General features: G+C 41.4%; 1 protein-coding gene across 2 annotated transcripts in view; it reads left to right on the top strand.

Annotated features, from left to right (window-relative positions):
* NBAS (NBAS subunit of NRZ tethering complex) overlaps positions 1 to 18,016 on the top strand; it is a 339,714-nt gene that overhangs the window by 208,986 nt on the left and 112,712 nt on the right. For both annotated transcript variants that reach the window (XM_055400475.2, XM_088841199.1), the window contains exons 39-41: positions 2,360 to 2,436; positions 2,823 to 2,960; positions 13,111 to 13,340. In XM_055400475.2, the coding sequence (XP_055256450.2) occupies positions 2,360 to 2,436; positions 2,823 to 2,960; positions 13,111 to 13,340 (445 nt within the window). The remainder of the gene's footprint in view (positions 1 to 2,359; positions 2,437 to 2,822; positions 2,961 to 13,110; positions 13,341 to 18,016) is intronic.

The following is an 18,016-nucleotide window of genomic DNA, read 5'->3' as shown; positions in this document are numbered from 1 at the left end:
ATGGGGTGATCTCTGGCTATCTAGCACTTGGCCCTGAGGTGATCAGGGCAGAGGTGATTTTGCACCTGGAGTACAGAAGCCAGAGAAGGGGGCTGGTTCAGAGAATTGGTTCCGAGCTGGTTGGTTTGCACATCAGTGGTGCGCCCACAGGGAAGCTGTTTGCTTTACTTGGCAACTGGCTTGTCTGCCAATAGCGCAGATTGACAAAACTTTTCCCCCTCAAATGTCAGTGCATTATAAATTGCAGAAAACTTTTAAAATTGATGAATACTGTTGTGAATATGGGGCTTCCCTGGTCTCTCAGTCAGTACAGAATCTGCCTGTGATGCAGGAGACCCGGGTTTGATTCCTGGGTTGGGAAGATCTCCTGGAGAAGGAAATGGCAACCCACTGTAGCACTCTTTCCTAGAGAATTCCATGGACAGAGGAGCCTGGCAGGCTACAGTCCATGGGGTCACAAGAGTCGGACACAAGAATTGTATATATGAAATGAAACCTTTGTGGTTATTATTCACTTGGAGCAAATATTTGCATTTTAAAGTGATTATTTTCACTATTTGTAAAAATAACAATGATTCTTTGGACTTCTCTGGGGGTGATTTTTGTCATTACTTTTAGCTCATGGAAATTAACTATTTCTTTTCTCCTTTGCGTGCTAAAAGCTTTGTATTCAATGATACATGTTCAAGAAACACTGGTGACCATCTTCTGAGTTGTATCTGTAAAATAATATAACTATTTGAAAAATAAACCTATTGGAACTTACATTTTCAGATCGAGTTTTTCCCTCACAAAGGTCTCTCAAGGGAACTCTGCTTTATTCCAGCCATGTCGTCATGACTCTTCTTTGTTGTTTTTGTTTTTTGTTGGGTGGTTCTCCTTTTGGAATTTCCTTCAGGATCTGGAGCATATGCTTAGGAATATCTTCAGGGGTAGCATATTTTTTCTTCCCTTGAAGGTGCTTTGATTTTTGGAAATTGCCAAATGCACAGTAAATGGAGTGTCAGATTGAATCGATGATAGGATTAAAAACAAAAAGAAAACAAGGAAAAAAAGAAGGAAAAAAAAAGAGATCTGACTGGAAGTCAGTAATGGGACTGGATGATTTTCCCAGGCAGGGCTCAGACCAGCTCCAAACACAACTCTGAGAGGGACAGTCCTCCATTAGCTGCGGCATTGACCATTCACCTGGAATAAGAGCTCCTGAGCCATGAAGAGACAGGGCTGGTTTTGATGAGTAGGTTTAGATTCTAAAAGCCAGAAAAAAGGGGGTGGTTTGAAAACTGGCCTCTTTTGTACATAAGGAAGGGAAATATCTGAAGGAAGTAAAAATGGAGTGGAAAAAAGCTTATCTGAAGGAAGTAAAAATGGAGTGGAAAAAAGCTGGATGAGGTTGGAGGTTGCAGTTGTAGAGGAAATGAGTATTCAGAGAACTCAGATTCTCTTACTAGAGGTGCTGTGCAAGAAGCCCAGTTCTGTTTTAGATGAGTCATGCACAGGACATGTCGAGTTTTAGGTCATTTCTGACACTCCACCCATTTAGAGCTGGCTCATCTAGGCTCAGCTGGTAAAGAATCCACCTGCAATGCAGGAGACCAGGGTTCAATCCCTGAGTTGGGAAGGTCCCCTGGAGAAGGGAAAGGCTACCCACTCCAGTATTCCGGCCTGGAGAACTGTATAGTCCATGGGGTTGCAAAGAGTCGGACACGACTGAGCGACTTTGTTTCCTCTAATACACCATAAAATTATATGGTGTATTTATGAAATGAAATATTACTTTAAGTTATTTAGATGCTGTTTACCATCATTAGTGAAGATCAGGAGAGTCTGTGTCCTCTATAAAAAAAGTTTACACTGTGATTACAGTGACTATCTGGTATTGGTCACTTAAGGTCCTAAATGAATGCCTCCTTATTAGTACAAAATGGATATAAACGCAGATGTTATTTTCAGTGTTCTCTCTTTTATTAAATCCATGGCATTGATAGGTTGTTGCTTTTATAGAGAAGTTTTATAAAAGTTGTAGATGGTTGGGATATTTTAAGATGTTATGTAATCAAAGCATGAGACTGGTTTTCTTTTCGTGGAGTGTGGTGCAGAGAAAGAACACAGCCATACTGTCATGACTGTAGCAAATGGCATAATGTCTGAGTTAAGGCAAGACTCCCATTTAATGTAGTTTCATATAATCTGTACTTCGATGGTGCTGAATAGACTTTCTCATAAAGCATCTTAAAAAGTTCTCTGAAGATAATTACAGTTGAATTCATGAAGGACTAAAATCGTGACACTTAGTAACCGTGACTGTCACATGGATCCTCAAAGAAAATAATGATTTTTTTTTTTTTTATGCATCCAGTTCTCCTACAGCTAGCAAGTGATGCTCTACCAAATGATATGACCTTGGCTCTTGCTTATCTCCTGGCCTTACCACAGGTAAGTTTGCCTTTACCAAGAAAAAAGGACTTAAAAAATGAATAAACCGAAAGTCTCTACTGGGGATTTTCACCAGTAAACTGTTTATTGCATGTTTCACTTCCTTCTCGTTGTTCCTCTGCATAATGGAAGGGCTGTGGTCAGTATCTGAAGAGTAAAGTCTACAATGTTAGCTGAAATCTTGATTTTAACATCTGCTTTCACATGCATAGGATCTGCTTTTATAATCTGTCTGAATTTTAATACAGTCATGTTAAGATGAGCTTGAGTCGATTTGATAGAAACTTTGATCCAAAATTCTACAGTAAGGACTAGAAATGTAATGGTTTATGATGGTTGTGCTAATTTTCTTTCAGTTGAGCTCTTTCTCTTGTGCTCCCTTGTAGGTGTTAGACGCTAACAAGTGCTTTGAAAAGCAGTCCCACTCTGCTCTCTCTCTCCAATTGGCAGCCTATTATTATAGCCTCCAGATCTACGCCCAGTTGGCTCCATGTTTCAGGGACAAATGCCATCCTCTTTACAGGGTGAGTCCTCACAGTTTCCACTTTATTAATGAGAAACGGTGAAGCTTTTCTAAAGTAGTTAAAACACCTGTTTACCTGTTTGGAGGGACTGAAGCGCTTTGCATTCAGAATGCATTCACAGTGGCTGTGTTAGATGGAGTTGCTTTTCCAGGCATTAATAAGAGGCAGAGGTTCCAGTATGTAAGGTGAATGTTGATTCACCCCTAACTTCTCTGTCGTTTATTTTATTTTATAGCATTCTTAGGAAAGGCTGAAGTAGGAGAGGAGAAATGGAGAACTGGCTTTGTAACTACCTTCTCAAGAGGAAGATGGCTCTAATTTAGGACAGTATGCAATGTCCTTCTTTGAACAGCACTGCACTTTTATTTATTTTTAAGCCAGAGAGGTATGAGAGTAGTAAGTGTGCAGATGAAATGTTGAGACACACTATGCCTACTTACCCCGATGCTTCTGACACCTTTTATTTAACTTTATTGTTAATTTCTGAGTGAGAGCACCTAAGCTTGACCTCAAGTTCCATTGCCTTCTTTTTTGGACCCAAAAGTGTTCCAGGTGCTGCTAGAAAATGGAAGGCCTCTAGGTTTACTTGTATGTACCAGCTTTAAGCATCAGCCTTCAGAAATGATATCCTTTTGATACTGGATATTTTAAGAGAATTACCACTTTAAGAATAGATAAGCAAATAGATTAGACTTTCAAATCCTCTCTGTGTACAGATTCAAGGTTCAGTGTCTATTGAGGCAGGGTTCTTCCTCCCCTGACCCAGAGCAGACTGCAGAGAAAGAATTTGAGTGCCTTGGCCATCCAAAACATACCTAAGAGCCTGTAAGTATATGAAAACATTCTGTTTATGGCAAAATCTATGGCTTTCAGTCATCAGTTTTTATTTAAAAAGAGAAAGGGGAATGAGGGAACCCTCTGCCATGCAGTTTACTCTCCCAAGGGCATCATCATTATGAGTGGGTATTGTTTTCAGAAATGGGTATATTAGGATGAAATTTGGGCCAAGAAAAGGACTGTCTTTTCTAGGCTAGTTCATATATTACTTTATTTTGGAAATTTTGATTTTTTTTTTTTGATAGCTACTGCTGCTTTGTACTACTTTTCCCCCCTATACTCTAGTACTTTTCCTTTGTTTTGCTTTTATATCACAGGTATGTTTTTGTTTGAGATAAGGAATTGACCTACTGTATTATAAATTGAGGGAAAGAAGTGATTATATATAGGTAGAAGTGTGGCAGGTTAATTTCTGGAACAGTGTACTTACTTAATGGAACAAGCATCGTCTCTTCCTTTCTGTTGCTTCTGCATCTTTTTCCAGGTATCTGGCAGAGCAGCCTTTCCAGAATGGAGGTCTGGGCTTCTCCTCCACTTCCAGTGCTTCATTGGTTTCCCATGGCCCTAGCGAGGTCATCTGGCCTCTGTCTGTTTCCTCCCCTTCATTTTCCAGCCATACCAAGCTGCTTAAATTTCTCACACAGCCCGTGTGTTCTCTGTTCCTTGTCTTTAACACGTAATCTTTTGCCCGTAATGTTTCGCCAGCATGCCTTTGCTTAGTACTTGGGTCCTGCCACCTGCCACCATCCTGTCATGCTCCCAACCTGTGCTGGATGCTCCTCTATTTGTCTGTACTGCCCTTTCCTTACCTCATGACTTTTGTATTGTGTTACTTTGAATTTACCTATTTTTCACCTCACTAGATAATGAGCTGTTTCAGGCCAGTGTCTGCGCTGTATTTGTTGGTTTCCTCATTGCAGGACCTGGAATGTCAAGGGGAGTAAACAGATGTTCCCTGGGGTAGAATACTGAAAATTAATGAGTATGCTTCAGTACATAGGAAGTAGTTGGATTATATGTGTGTGTTTATCAGAAATATTTTGTCAGATGACTGCTTGTGCCAGGCAGTGTTCTAGATCCTGGGAGGATTGTAGTGGACAGTGTGTATAAAAACCCTTCCCCTTTTCAGATTTACATTCTGTTTGGGGAGGGGCACCATCAACAACAAAAAAAGTAAATATATTCTTTGTTCGATTATGATTAGAGCTTTGCAAACAAAAAGCAAAGAAGAAAGTTAAGCAGTGAAGTACAGTTTAAAACAGGCTCAGGAAAGGCCGTAGTTAAGAGGGTGACCTTTGACTAAAGAAAAGGATGAGCATAGCACCAGGAAGACTTGGGGGGAGGAGAGCGTTCTAGACGGAGGGCTGGACCCTATAACAGAGAAGTTGATATGTCCCTGTGCCATCCTGTGTACTCTAGTGTTTTTTCACAAGTATTTAAGAAAGTATTGAAATATTACTTTATGAAATGCGAGGCACAGAAGTGTTGCCGAAGTCCAGAGGGAAAGGGTAGCAGTGGAGGCAGTGACCAGACTTCACTGTGACACGATCGGGTCTCCTCTCGGCCAGGAAGGTGTCAGGAGGGGTCACAGCAGTGGTGTATGTGGGGCTTGTTTAGGGGAGCTGTCTGGAAACGGTAGAAGGATAAGACTCACCTTGGGAAGGCATAGGCTGTCTTAGTACCTTTCACATTCATTCTGCCTTTTGATCCGTTGAGCAGCCTCGTTTTGCAGAAGTGGCAGCCTCTGTGCAGAAGGTAAGACTAGGAGAAATCGGGTTACTTGCTCAGGGTTGCTCCGGTAGAAAGTGACCTCAGTCACCGGAGCTCCTGATTCCAGTCTTTACCTGCCCGTCTTCTGGTCGTGCGGCCACTACAGCTTTGTTTCAAAAGCAGCATGTCTGTGTTTTGGACCCGAGTAACCTCTGGCTCATACTCCCAGCGTGACGTTTCTACCTGCTTTGCAGTGGCTGCTGGCTGAAATCTCTACTCCCGTGTTTGGCAGGGAAGCCACTCAGTGAACACTGGTGGCTCTTCCTCACCCCACCAGTCATGATCCTGACACTGGCTCATTTGAAGTTTATGCTCTGACTGTTCAGACTGTGTATTTCTCTGAATTTGACATCCTTTCCCATACCTTGGTGTCTGTGCAGATGTAATTCTCCTGCCTGAAATACCTCTTGCTTTTTCCTACTAGCAGCAGATAAGTCTGAGCTTAAAGCCTCCTATGTGAAACTTGCTCTGCTGCCTGAAATGATTTTTTAAAAAAATTTTCTATCTTACCTTTCTAATTATTGTAAATATATCTTTTTTTTTTTTTAGTTGAAAAGTAAAGTGAAAGTCGCTCAGTTGTGTCCGACTCTTTGCGACCCTATGGACTGTAGCCTACCAGGCTCCTCCATCCATGGAATTCTCCAGGCCAGAATACTGGAGTGGGTAGCCTTTCCCTTCTCCAGGGAATCTTCCCAACCCAGGGATTGAACCCAGGTCTCCCACATCGCAGGCAGATTCTTTACCAGCTGAGCCACAAGTTGATTTCTGTCTCTCACGGCTCTCTTCCAGACTTGCCCTAGAGCGGATCTTGTAGGCTGTGGTAGGCGGTGCACCTCATCTTCTTTCCACATATGGTCCTGTTGAGGGCAGGAGTCCCTGTCTATTCTGAATCCCCAGGACATCACCCCCTTCTAGTTACTCAGTGACTGTTGGCATGTGACTAATTTGAGGAATCATTTCAGCTGCTATGGTTTGAACAGCCGTCAGTATTACATTTTGGGAGTCCTGACTTTTCATGGACGGGCCTGTTAGCTGGATGTTTTAAGTATGTTTGCATTGTCCATTGACTACCTAATGGCTCATTATTTGAGTCTTTTCAGTATCTCTCCCTGCAAAAAACCGCACTGCTGAGTTTGAATTAGACATGACAAACTCCTGATGAATCATCTTGGAAACGGAGATCCAAGTGGTTTCAATTTGTTGCCCACACATAATAACTCTCCACGAAGCTTTGCTTCCACTCAGTTGTCAGTTCAGCTTGTTTCTGTTTGCAGTCTTTTCACATTTTCTCTTTCCACCCCATGTAGTTCTGAACTGCAGGAATGATAACTTAGGTAGATTCCTAGGTTTGAATGAAAGTATTGATGTAATTTGTGGTGTCATTTCTGATAAGAAGCCTGTGCGTCTTGGTGCGAAGCACATCCTGTGTCAGCCACACAGACTCCCAGGACCCGGCAGCAAACCTGGGTGGTCATTGGAGCAGCCCAGCGGGCCTTTTTTCTTTTTAATATTTATTGATTTACTGATTGACGGATTGATTTAGCTAGCTGTGCCAGATCTTAGTTGCAGCGTATGGAATCTAGTCCCCTGCCCTGGGAGTGTGGAGTCTTAGCCACCTAACCACTGGGGAAGTCCCTCATGTTTCTTTTTAGAGATCTATAATGATGACTGGCAAATAGCCACTTGCAGAGAATTTCCTCTTCTAGTATTTGTCCTAATCAACTTTTTATGTTGAAAAAACAATGCACACATGGCAAAAAACAGATGATGAAAATAGGGTGAAACAAAAGGTCAGTTTCCCTTTTGTATCCCTCCAGAAATAGTTACAGATGTACATATTTATATAACAACTTTTTAATACAGATATGAGTAATCTGTACACATTTCTGTTCCTTGTTTATTCGTATCTTACCTTTGTAATTATTGCAACTGCATCTTTTTCACAAACTGAAGTATTGTAATTTTTTTTACAAATTGAAGTATTGAAGTTTACAAAGTGTTAATTTCTGGTATACAAATGAAGTAGTTCTGTTATACATATAAGCATGCAAGTACACACGTGCATATATTCTTTTCCATCATAGGTTGTTACAAGATACTGAATATAGTTACCTGTGCTATACGATATGACCTCGTTGTTTATCTGTTTTATACAGAATACTGTGTGTCTGCTAATCTCAAACTCCTAATTTATCCCTCTTCCCGAATATGCATCTTGAAGTGTGATTTCTCTAGTTTTTTTTAAAAAAAAGTTTAAGAAGATAAAATCATTTAAAAATGGAAATGTGTCTTTTAGTTTTACATGCTAGAGAATCAAACCCAGCAGGGGATGAAATTCAAAACTTTATGGTAGACTATTTCTAAGATGCATTTTTTAAGCTACTAATTGAAAATACTAAGTAGAAAATTATCTCAAGCAAATAGCAACCCTAGAGGGGAAACATACCACCTGTTTAAAACTTTCCAAACAATATTACCAAGAAATGGAGACTATTAAGCCTGAATGAATTTATTACTTCTACTAGTTAGTAGTACTAGATGAAGTCATTCAGCATTCTAGTGTCATAAATATTTATGTACATTAAAAAATTTTTTTTTTTTTACAGGAACTTGGCCATCGTCTTTAAAGAAAGCATTTTTTTTTTTTTTCTTCTACACCTTAAAGAAACTGCATTGCCAGATTTGGGGGGAAATTAGAATAATTTAATTCTCTACACGTCTTAAATTTTTGATGCCTTTTTATGTTTTCAGTTTTTGTAGTATCATTTCAATACTGAATATGGGAGATTTCAAAACTACCTGTAAAGTCCTTCAAAAGTTTCTTAGAGGCTAAAAGCTTTTGTACCCATGGATCATGTCATTGAACTTAGGTGAAAAAAAAAGGGAGAGAGGTTTGAATATACTTTGCTCAAAAATTAGTGACTTTACATGTGAAGCTGGATGTAGGACACTCAAGGAGCTCTGCTGGCAGGGTAAGGAGGAGGGCCTGGTACAGTGGAGAGCCCATGAGATGAGAGACCAGGAGGCTTGAGTCTCTTCCTTGCTGTGAGACTCCAGCTCAGGATGCCTAATTGGAGATTGGCATCTATAAAGCAGTTACCGGCAATCTCCTGTGCCCATCACTGGGTTGGTATGAAGGTCAGATCAAAATCATGTGGAAGTGCTTTAGCAACTTTAATGCTGTACACTTGTGAAGTAAAAGTGTGAAATGAAGTGTTGGGCTGAGTAGAGGATGCTTTTGGAATATATTGAGAAAAATTGTGATGAGCCCAGGGGAAGAATTGTTACTAGAATTTAAAACTTACTTTGGAGGTAATCATGACAGGTCAAGTTTCTGGAGGAAGGGATTGAAAGTAGTAGTGATAATGATTAGAAAATAATTTGCATGGAAAGCTAGAACTTAAAACATGCTCATCCATCTACTCTCTATGAAGTGTCTGTCAAGAACAAAGTATTGGGTGGCCAAAAGATTCATTTGAATTTTTGCCCCAAATTGCATCTCTAGTAAGCAAAGGATCTGGTATATAAACTAGTACTACTTACGTAAAAGCTATTGCTGCTCTTTGGTGTGTCCTCCCTTTTACTCCACAACTCTAATGTGCTGTGGGAAAGACACATCCACTAAGTACACATGGTTTCTGCCCTCCAGAAACTAATACTTAAAAGAGAGGCAATGTAAAGTATGCAATAAAAGTACAATTAAAGTGTAACAGATGTATCAGTAATGTGTGTGCATAGTCACTCGGTCGTGTCCTACTCTTTGCAACCCCATGTTCTGCAGCCTGCCAGGCGCCTCTGTCCATGGAATTCTCCAGGCAAGAATACTGTAGTGGGTTGCCATTTCCCTATCCAGGGTCTCTTCCCGACCCAGGGATTGAACCTGTATCTTTTGAGTCTCCTGCATTGACAGGCAGCTTCTTTACCACTGTGCTACCTGGAAATACCTTTGAGTAAATTCCAGAATCACTTTCATTTTTGGAGCCCCTCCTATGGACCAGGTCTTGGTTTGTGTATTTTATGTGTGTGTGTGTGTGTGTATAATTTCTTAGGCTTTGTGCAACCATGCAAGCTATAGTATATTGCCATTTTATAGATAAGACTATTAAGTTTGTAGTTGTTAAGTAGCTTGCACAAGAGCATCCAGCTAGTAACTTATGTGTATCCATGCTTATTACATTCTGTCATGCCATTTTCTTCATTAGAAAAAAAGAATAGAAAAAAATTTTTTGCCACATGTGCAAATGAAGGTTGTATGTGGAGACTTGAAACTCTCTGTAAGATAAAGAAAAGCCAGTGTAATGTTAGTAGTAGCAATTATGTTCATTATTGCTGTGTGCTATTCGGTACTCTTGGAACTGAACTCTCTAACCTGGTTTGGGAATTTGTTTCATAAATGGTGTTAGAAAGAGAATAGAAATGAGATCAGATATGTAGTGTACTCTCCCAATACGGGTACCAAATCCATGAGATGCCAGAAAACAAACAGTGAGAAAATGAGTGTGGTACAATAACCGTAAGAAGCCCTTGGGAGGGTGAAGGTGGTCGATTCCGTGCGTAGGAGGGTAGGAACCAACAGCCTGGTAGAGCAGGGCATGGAGTCATACACAGAGACGGGCTGCCCGGTTGTCGCTCCACCTTCAGAGCACGTTGGGCAATTTGAGGCTGGAGGACTTGAGTCTGAAATCAGAGGGTCAGAGTATACATGGAAAAAAACCTTCTTCACTGTTTTGATCCATGTGAGTTTGCTGCTGCTGCTGCTGCTAAGTCACTTCAGTCGTGTCCGACTCTGTGTGACCCCATAGACGGAAGCCCACCAGGCTCCTCCGTCCCTGGGATTCTCCAGGCAAGAACACTGGAGTGGGTTGCCATTTCCTTCTCCAATGTGAAAGTGAAAAGTGAAAGTGAAGTCGCTCAGTTGTGTCTGACCCTTAGCGACCCCACGGACTGCAGCCTACCAGGCTCCTCCATCCATGGGATTTTCTAGGCAAGAGTGAGTTTGCTAGTGGAGAGCAAAACCAGTACAAAGAACTCCCTGAAAGAACACCTACAGAAGAGCTGTCCTGCTGCCCTGAGACCCCAGTTGCTGGATGTTTGCTCCTGCTCTCTCTCTTTGTAGGCAGAAAAGTGCTTACTGGATGAGGTGTGAGACGAGCAACAACAGGGCACACCAGGATGCACAGCAGGCATAGATGGGCTGCTGGCTCCCTGGCAACATCCGTGTGCCAGACAGCTTCAGAGGGGGCTGTGCCTCTGGGGGTAGTTCAGGGAGGGGCCCCATGAGCTTCAGTCTATAAGCAGAAGGGAGCCGGGTTAAATGACATGAAGAGGCACTAAGAACCTACGAATGGGATCCGTTTGCCTAAATCCGTTGCCAGATATACCAGCCTTATACAGCTTATTCCCAAATCACTTCTAAATGCAGTTAAATTAGCTTTGTTCGCTCCATCTTCCCATCAGGGCTTGGCCATCTAGGCTTAGCACATATTCTCGCCTTTACTGAAATTTGTTTCCCTGTTTTTTTTATATATATAATAATTTTATTTATTTTTAGCCATGCTGGGTCTTCCTTGCTGCACAGGTGTTTTTCTAACTGCGGCAAGCAGATACTAGTTGTGGGATTCTTATCGTGGTGGCTTCTCTTGTTGCAGAGCACGGACTCTAGGGTGTGTGGGCTTCAGCAGTTGTGGCTCCTGGGCTCTAGAGCACAGGTTCAGTAGTTGTGGACCATGGGCTTAGTTGCTCCAAACCATGTGGGATCTTCCCGGACCAGGGATTGAACCCATGTCTTCTGCATTGGCAGGTGGATTCTTTACCAGTGAGCCACCAGGGGAACCCTGTTTCTTGATGGCCTTTTTACTACTTAACACCTGAATAGTTACACTAGAAATTAACTCTGCCACGAAGCCCTGCTTGACAGATGCCCGAAGCCAGCCCCTCTGTATTCATTCCCATAACACCCTGTGCTTAGTGGTATCAAACCATTTAAAGTCATTTGCTTGATTGTCTTTCCTTGTAGACTACAGTCCTGGAGGAAAGGGTCACATCTTCTTAGGACATCACCTGGCACATAATAGGTGCACAAAAAGTATTGGTTGAGTGAATGATAGATGATCTTACAGCTACTTGGCAGCATTGGTTTTCAAAGCCGGGTCTTTTGAGACAAATATCTGCAGTTTTTGAGGATAGGACTCAGTGTATGCATAGAGATAGGGGGAGCATTTAGTAAGGTTGACCTTGTCTTAAATCTGCCTGTTGGAATCCAAGAAGATTTCTTTAATTGGTTTTTATCATTACTCCCAGACTGTTCCTTAATAGGATTAAGACAGAGAATGCCAGGCTAGGTTTGGGAATATAGACCCAACACTGATAAATCTCCTGTGCAGCTCAGAATAATGACTTACGCATGAGAAATGCTGACAGCTTTTTATAATTAGATGTGTTTTAGAGAGCCACAGGTAGATTCAGGAGTGGTTTTTTTTTTTTTTTTCTAATTTGCTTATATTAAAATACGTACCATGTCTCCCAGAAGCTGGAAGGGATTGAGTTAATGTTGTTCACATGTTAGGTAACTCTAGAATCATGGTGGAGCTGCTATGGCTTCATTGACACCCAGACCAACTTTAATATAAATAAATGTATTCAGTTAACCACCTTTCCTGTCAGCTGATCAATTCTGGGCTTTGTTCTATTGAATACTTGTTTTGTAACATCAGTATCAGTTTAGTCGCTCACGACTGAGCGACTTGTGTCTGACTCTTTGTGACCCCGTGGACTGCAGCACACCAGGCCTCCCTGTCCATCACCAACTCCTAGAGTTTACTCAAACTCATGTTCATTGAGTCGGGGATGCTATCCAACCATCTCATTCTCTGTAGTCCCCTTCTCCTCCCACCTTCGATCTTTCCCAGCATCAGGGTTTTTTCAAATGAGTCAAAGAATTACAGGACAGTATCCCATCGAGCCCCAAATTGAGCAAAGTAAAAATTGGTTGCATACTTTCTTATGAAACTAGAAAAAAATGATGATTGTAGGAACAAGGATGGGTTTTTTTCCCCTTATTTATCCCTGGAGAAAATACTCTTCTACTTAACTGTCTGGGCATTTCTAATGGGATTATTGAACTACAACTTTGTTATTGAGAATACTTAGATGGTCCAAAGAATATTTATCCAGGGGCAATGATGAAAAAATTGCTTCCAGGGTAAATTATTATAAATGATCAGATAATTAGGGAAGAGATCTAGAATAGACTCAGGTATCTAATGGTAGTTGAAAAACCAAGCATACGTATTTTTTAAGTGGATGGAGATTTTTAAAGTGGAAGAACAGTGCACGCGTCTAGAAATCCATTCCTCAACTCAGTTTCTGTGTCCTGTTCTTATGGTCTGCACAATGGACCACCTCTGCAACAGACTCCTCAGGGTGGTTGTAAACCTTGATTAGATAGCGGCCGTGTGAAGGGCCAGACAGACACCCAATTGACGTGACCTTCTTCCCATTGTTACTTTTTTTTTTTTCTACCTACTCTTTTTGTTATTCACAGGCTGATCCCAAAGAACTGATCAAGATGGTCAGCAGGCATGTGACTTTGTCTGGTCATGAGGCCTGGCCCGAGGACCTCTCTGCACTGACGAAGCAGTTGCACTACTACAACGAACGCCTGCTGGACTTCACTCAGGCTCAGATCCTCCAGGGCCTGCGGAAGGGTGTGGATGTGCAGCGGTTCACGGCCGACGACCAGTACAAAAGGGAAACCATCCTTGGCCTAGCCGAGTAAGAGATACCTTTGTCTCATAAAGGGATGGGATAAAACATACAAGGACAAGCTGAATTATCAGGACTGTGAGTCACAGTCCCTTGAAGATGTCCATTCATGGTTACTGTAAGCGGGGTTTCCCCAACGTCTCTGATCCTGTGAGGGACATGTGAGTCTTCAGAAATGTATTGTTGGTGGGATCATGGGTAGCATAGCTGCCTTCTGAATGATCAGTAGATGCAGACTGTATTTCAGGCTTGCAGATTTAAAATAGTAAGGATGATAATTATAAGAAAATTTCCCTGTGCTTTTGGTATCCCGATCCCGGTACCATGTTAGAGATGATGCAGTATGATCAGGGGTTAAAAGTTTGAAGCTTACCATGTGCGTGCTAAGCCACTTCAGTTGTGTCTTATTCTTGACAACCCATGGACTGTAGCCTGCCAGGCTCCTCTGTCCATGGGATTCTCCTGGCAGAAATACTGGAGTGGGTTGCCTTGCCTCCTTCAGGGGATCTTCCTAACCCAGTGATTGAACCCAGATCTCTTATGTCTCCTGCATTGGCAGACAGGTTCTTTACTACGAATGCCACCTGGGAAGCCCATGAAGCTTACTTTAGAAATTTAAAAACAAGATTGCCTTTGATTCCTGGATGGAATCTCACTTTTCTACCACATGGCTCTTTAATTTCCTCACTGTGTTAAAAATAGGTACAGTCGACTTAATCCAAGAGGAGGGACCACGTGTTGTGGGTCCAGGGCACCTTCATTTGCCCTGCGTTCCTAGAGAAAGCAGATCTTCCACTCTGGCAGTTTCTCTTTTTCGAGGCCTGTAGCAGTTTCCGTTTTTTCCTTTGTCCCTTAGCCCTTTCCAGAGAAAAGTTAGCCCTTGTGTGAGATGGCAGTACAGTTCAAGGCCTATGGGAATGTTCTATTCTAGGTATGGAGTTCCCCTTGGTTTTAATTACTGGTCCTCATTTTTTGTTTTAGATCAAATGAGTTCTGATCAAATGAGAATCAGGTGTTGGGAAAGTTAAACAAGATCTTTTTATAAAGTGGGCTCACCCACAATGGTTATTAAGTTAGAGGTATGTTTTGTTCTTAGCACCCTAATTTGTGGAGTGCTTCTTATGGGCCTAGAATGGTGTTGCTGCTGCTGCTGCTAAGTTACTTCAGTTGTGTCCGACTCTGTGTGACCCCATAGATAGCAGCCCACCAGTCTCCGCCATCCCTGGGATTCTCCAGGCAAGAACACTGGAGTGGGTTGCCATTTCCGGTGTTCTATAAACTTTATTTTGAAAACATCTTTTAATCCTTAAAGGTAACCCTCTGATATAAAATGTTGTTATCCCCGTGTTATAGCTGAAGAACTGAAAAGTGTTTGTCACTCAGTTGTGTTTGACTCTGTGCAACCCCATGGACTGTAGCCCACCAGGCTCCTCTATCCATGGGATTCTCCAGGCAAGAATACTGGAGTGGGTTGCCATTTCCTTTTCCAAAGAACTTAAGGCTTATTAAGTAATTGGCCCAAGTTTCCATAGATGGTAAGAATCACAGCTGTGATTTCCTGCTACCTACCAAAGGTATCACATCTTCAGCACCATGCACCCTCCCCACACTGCCTGATTGAATTTTCCCAGAAGCATTGGTATGCAGTTCAGTCTAGGTTTCTAGCCTTTGAAACAAGGTTAGATTGTGCCTACATTTTACAATTATTAATCTCTCCTGATAAGTACCTCAAAATCAGCGGTAAAGAATCTGCTTGCAATGCAAGAGCTGTAGGAGATGCTGGTTTGATCCTTGGGTCAGGAAGATCCCCTGGAAGAGGGCATGGCAATCCACTCTAGTGTTCTTGTCTGGAGAATCACATGGACAGAGGAGCCTGATGGGCTACAGTTCATGGGATCACAAAGAGTCAGATGACTAAAGTGACTTAGCACGCACTCACGAGAAGTACCTTAAAATAGCAAAGATGGTCTTGATTATGGCAGTGGTCTTTGCTACTTTTCATCATTATTCTTAAATCTTAAAGCAGCAAAATAGCTTTGGTACTCTAATAGTGCTTTATATTATCCTGGGCTTTTTTTCCTATGAGAAGACACTCAAATTCTTTTTAGAGTGAGGCAGGGAAAAGGGAGATCAAAGAAAGATAGTAGGGACAACCTATGGCAGAATTCAGTTAAGAGAAATGTACAATTTTTTTTGTCTTCCCCTCTGTTCTCCTGGAGGTTCATAATTTCTTAGGTCCATTTACTGTCCAATTTGAAAGTGACTGAAGAGATAATTTAATCCAGTCTCCTTACTTTCGGAAGAGGAATGTGAGAAGCACAGAGCTTTAAAGCATTATTCAAGGTCGCAGAGCCAGGAGTTGAGCCTGGGCTTCCTATTGCCAATTCCAGTGGACTTTTCTTTCAGCATTTGGCAATCCTGAGTGAGATTGTTTATGGTTTCTTAGAAGAGGGTTATTATGCAGATACAAGTTGACAAGATAAGGCATGCCTTACATCATCAATTACATTTTGCTATGGCTTTGTCTTGTTTTTTTTTTTAAGCATCCAGCTAGCACATGCTATTTGAAGCATATCCTAGAGGACAGATATATGCTTTTGATAAATATATAATAGAATCTTCTTCACAATCTGTTGTTTATAAATATACACAGCAGTCTTTAGATGGCTCGTTCAAAATATCTCAAAGTATCTATGAGTTTTCTGAGTTAGCACTTCTGATTTGGAGACAGCATTTTAGCATCTCACACAAAAGAATCCTTGAAGAACCTGCTTCCTTCTGTTTTGCAGCTCCACCTTCAAACTTGGCCATTCTTTATTTTCTTACTAATTGTATGTCCATTTTAATGGCCGTTGTTTTCTGTGCATGCATTATAGTTGTCCTTTTTTGTCTGTATTATCTTAGTTATTACTGTCTCAGTGGCTAGGGTGACTTTGAGGAAAACAGAATATAATTTGGTTTCTTCCCACTTTTATCAGATAATAAAGATGCTAATATTAGTACATTCCTGGTGTCAGATGCTGTGCCAGACTCTCATAATAGGAAGGGTAAACTGCTAATGGTCCCTGTTCTCCACAAACTCTCATGTTATCTTGTGGATGTCAGTGCTCAATAAATCCTCTAAGAAATAATTTTTAGTGACAGTTATTGACAGACTAGTTTCAGTCCTTGGTCTCTTTTCTATAGTCTATGAGCTTAGAATGGCTTTGCATTTTTAAAAATGGCTTACATTTGTGGAAAAGCAGGAGTAAAAAGCATTAGAAGAATATGCTTCTGAGATTGTATGGTGGTAAAGCCTGAAAGATTTACTATTTGACTTTGAACGGAAATCATTTGCCAGCTCCTGGATGATCCAATTACAAATATCAGTTTCCTCAGTGAGTAGTAGTCTTAGCAGTATTACTTGATGGTAATAGGTATTTCATTCCCGTTTCTGTGGGTTTTGTCCACCATCCTTCCTTTTTTTTTAAACTTATTCATTTTAATTGGAGGTTAATTACAATATTATAGTGGTTTTGCCATACATTGACATGAATCCACCACTGGTGTACATGTGTTCCCCATTCTAAATCCCCCACCCACCTCCCTCCCCATCCCATCCCTCTGGATCATCCCAGTGCACCAGCCCCGAGCACCCTGTCCCATGCATTTAACCTGGACAGGCGATCCGTTTCACATATGATAATATACATGTTTCAATGCCATTCTCCCAAATCATCCCACCCTCGCCCTCTCCCACAGAGTCCAAAAGACTGTTCTATACATCTGTGGCTCTTTTGCTGTCTCACATATAGGGTTATTGTTACTATCTTTCTAAATTCCGTATATATGCATTAGTATACTGTATTGGTGTTTTTCTTTCTGGCTTACTTCACTCTGTATAATAGGCTCCAGTTTCATCCACCTCATTAGAACTGATTCAAATGTATTCTTTTTAATGGCTGAGTAATATTCCATTGTATATATGTACCACAGCTTTCTTATCCATTCATCTGCTGATGGACAACCGTCCTTCCAATGAAGAATTCCATCCTTATGTTTCCTTTACTTCAGGAAAGTTGGGCTCTTATGACAGTCTCTCCAACATGGTCTTTATGTGGGTGCTCTGAACCAGAATTGTTTACATACCTAGAGATTCTCAAATCTGATATGACAGTCTCTCCAAAATGGTCTTTATGTGGGTGCTCTGAACCAGAATTGTTTACATACCTGGAGATTCTCAAATCTGATGACACCATTGCCTGGTTTGAACTTTCCATTGAGTCTCCATTGCATGTAGGATAAGGTGCAGGTCCTTCAGGAGGCCTGAGGACCCCGTGCATTCACAGTTGTGACGCCCCGTCTATCAAAAGCCCATTTGTCCCTTCTCCCTCTTTACCACCTCTGCTTAGTTAACCCCTGTTCACTCTCTCATCTGTGTCCTCACAGTATTTTGTAGTCTTTTAACATTACCCCATTCTGTTTGATGCCTGGTTCACACCTCACACACTCCATTAGGCTCTAAGTTCCTCAAGAAATATGTTGTTGTTTTATATCTTAAGCAGCTGGCACAATAGTTGACCCAGTGTAGAAAGTGAGAATTTATTGAGTGACTAACTGTGTTTTTCTCAGAGATTTATCTGTGGGGCAGGGATCCATTTCTTTGTATTCCTTTTTCACTGCAGGCTCTGGTATCTAGACCATAA

The sequence above is a fragment of the Moschus berezovskii genome, chromosome 11 (genome assembly GCF_049115385.1).
Source record: "Moschus berezovskii isolate FMDL1 chromosome 11, NW_MosBer_1.0, whole genome shotgun sequence".
In the NCBI taxonomy this organism is placed as follows: domain Eukaryota; kingdom Metazoa; phylum Chordata; class Mammalia; order Artiodactyla; family Moschidae; genus Moschus; species Moschus berezovskii.
The sequence above is the reverse complement of the archived record's forward strand: the minus strand, read 5'-3'. Positions and strand labels throughout refer to the sequence as shown.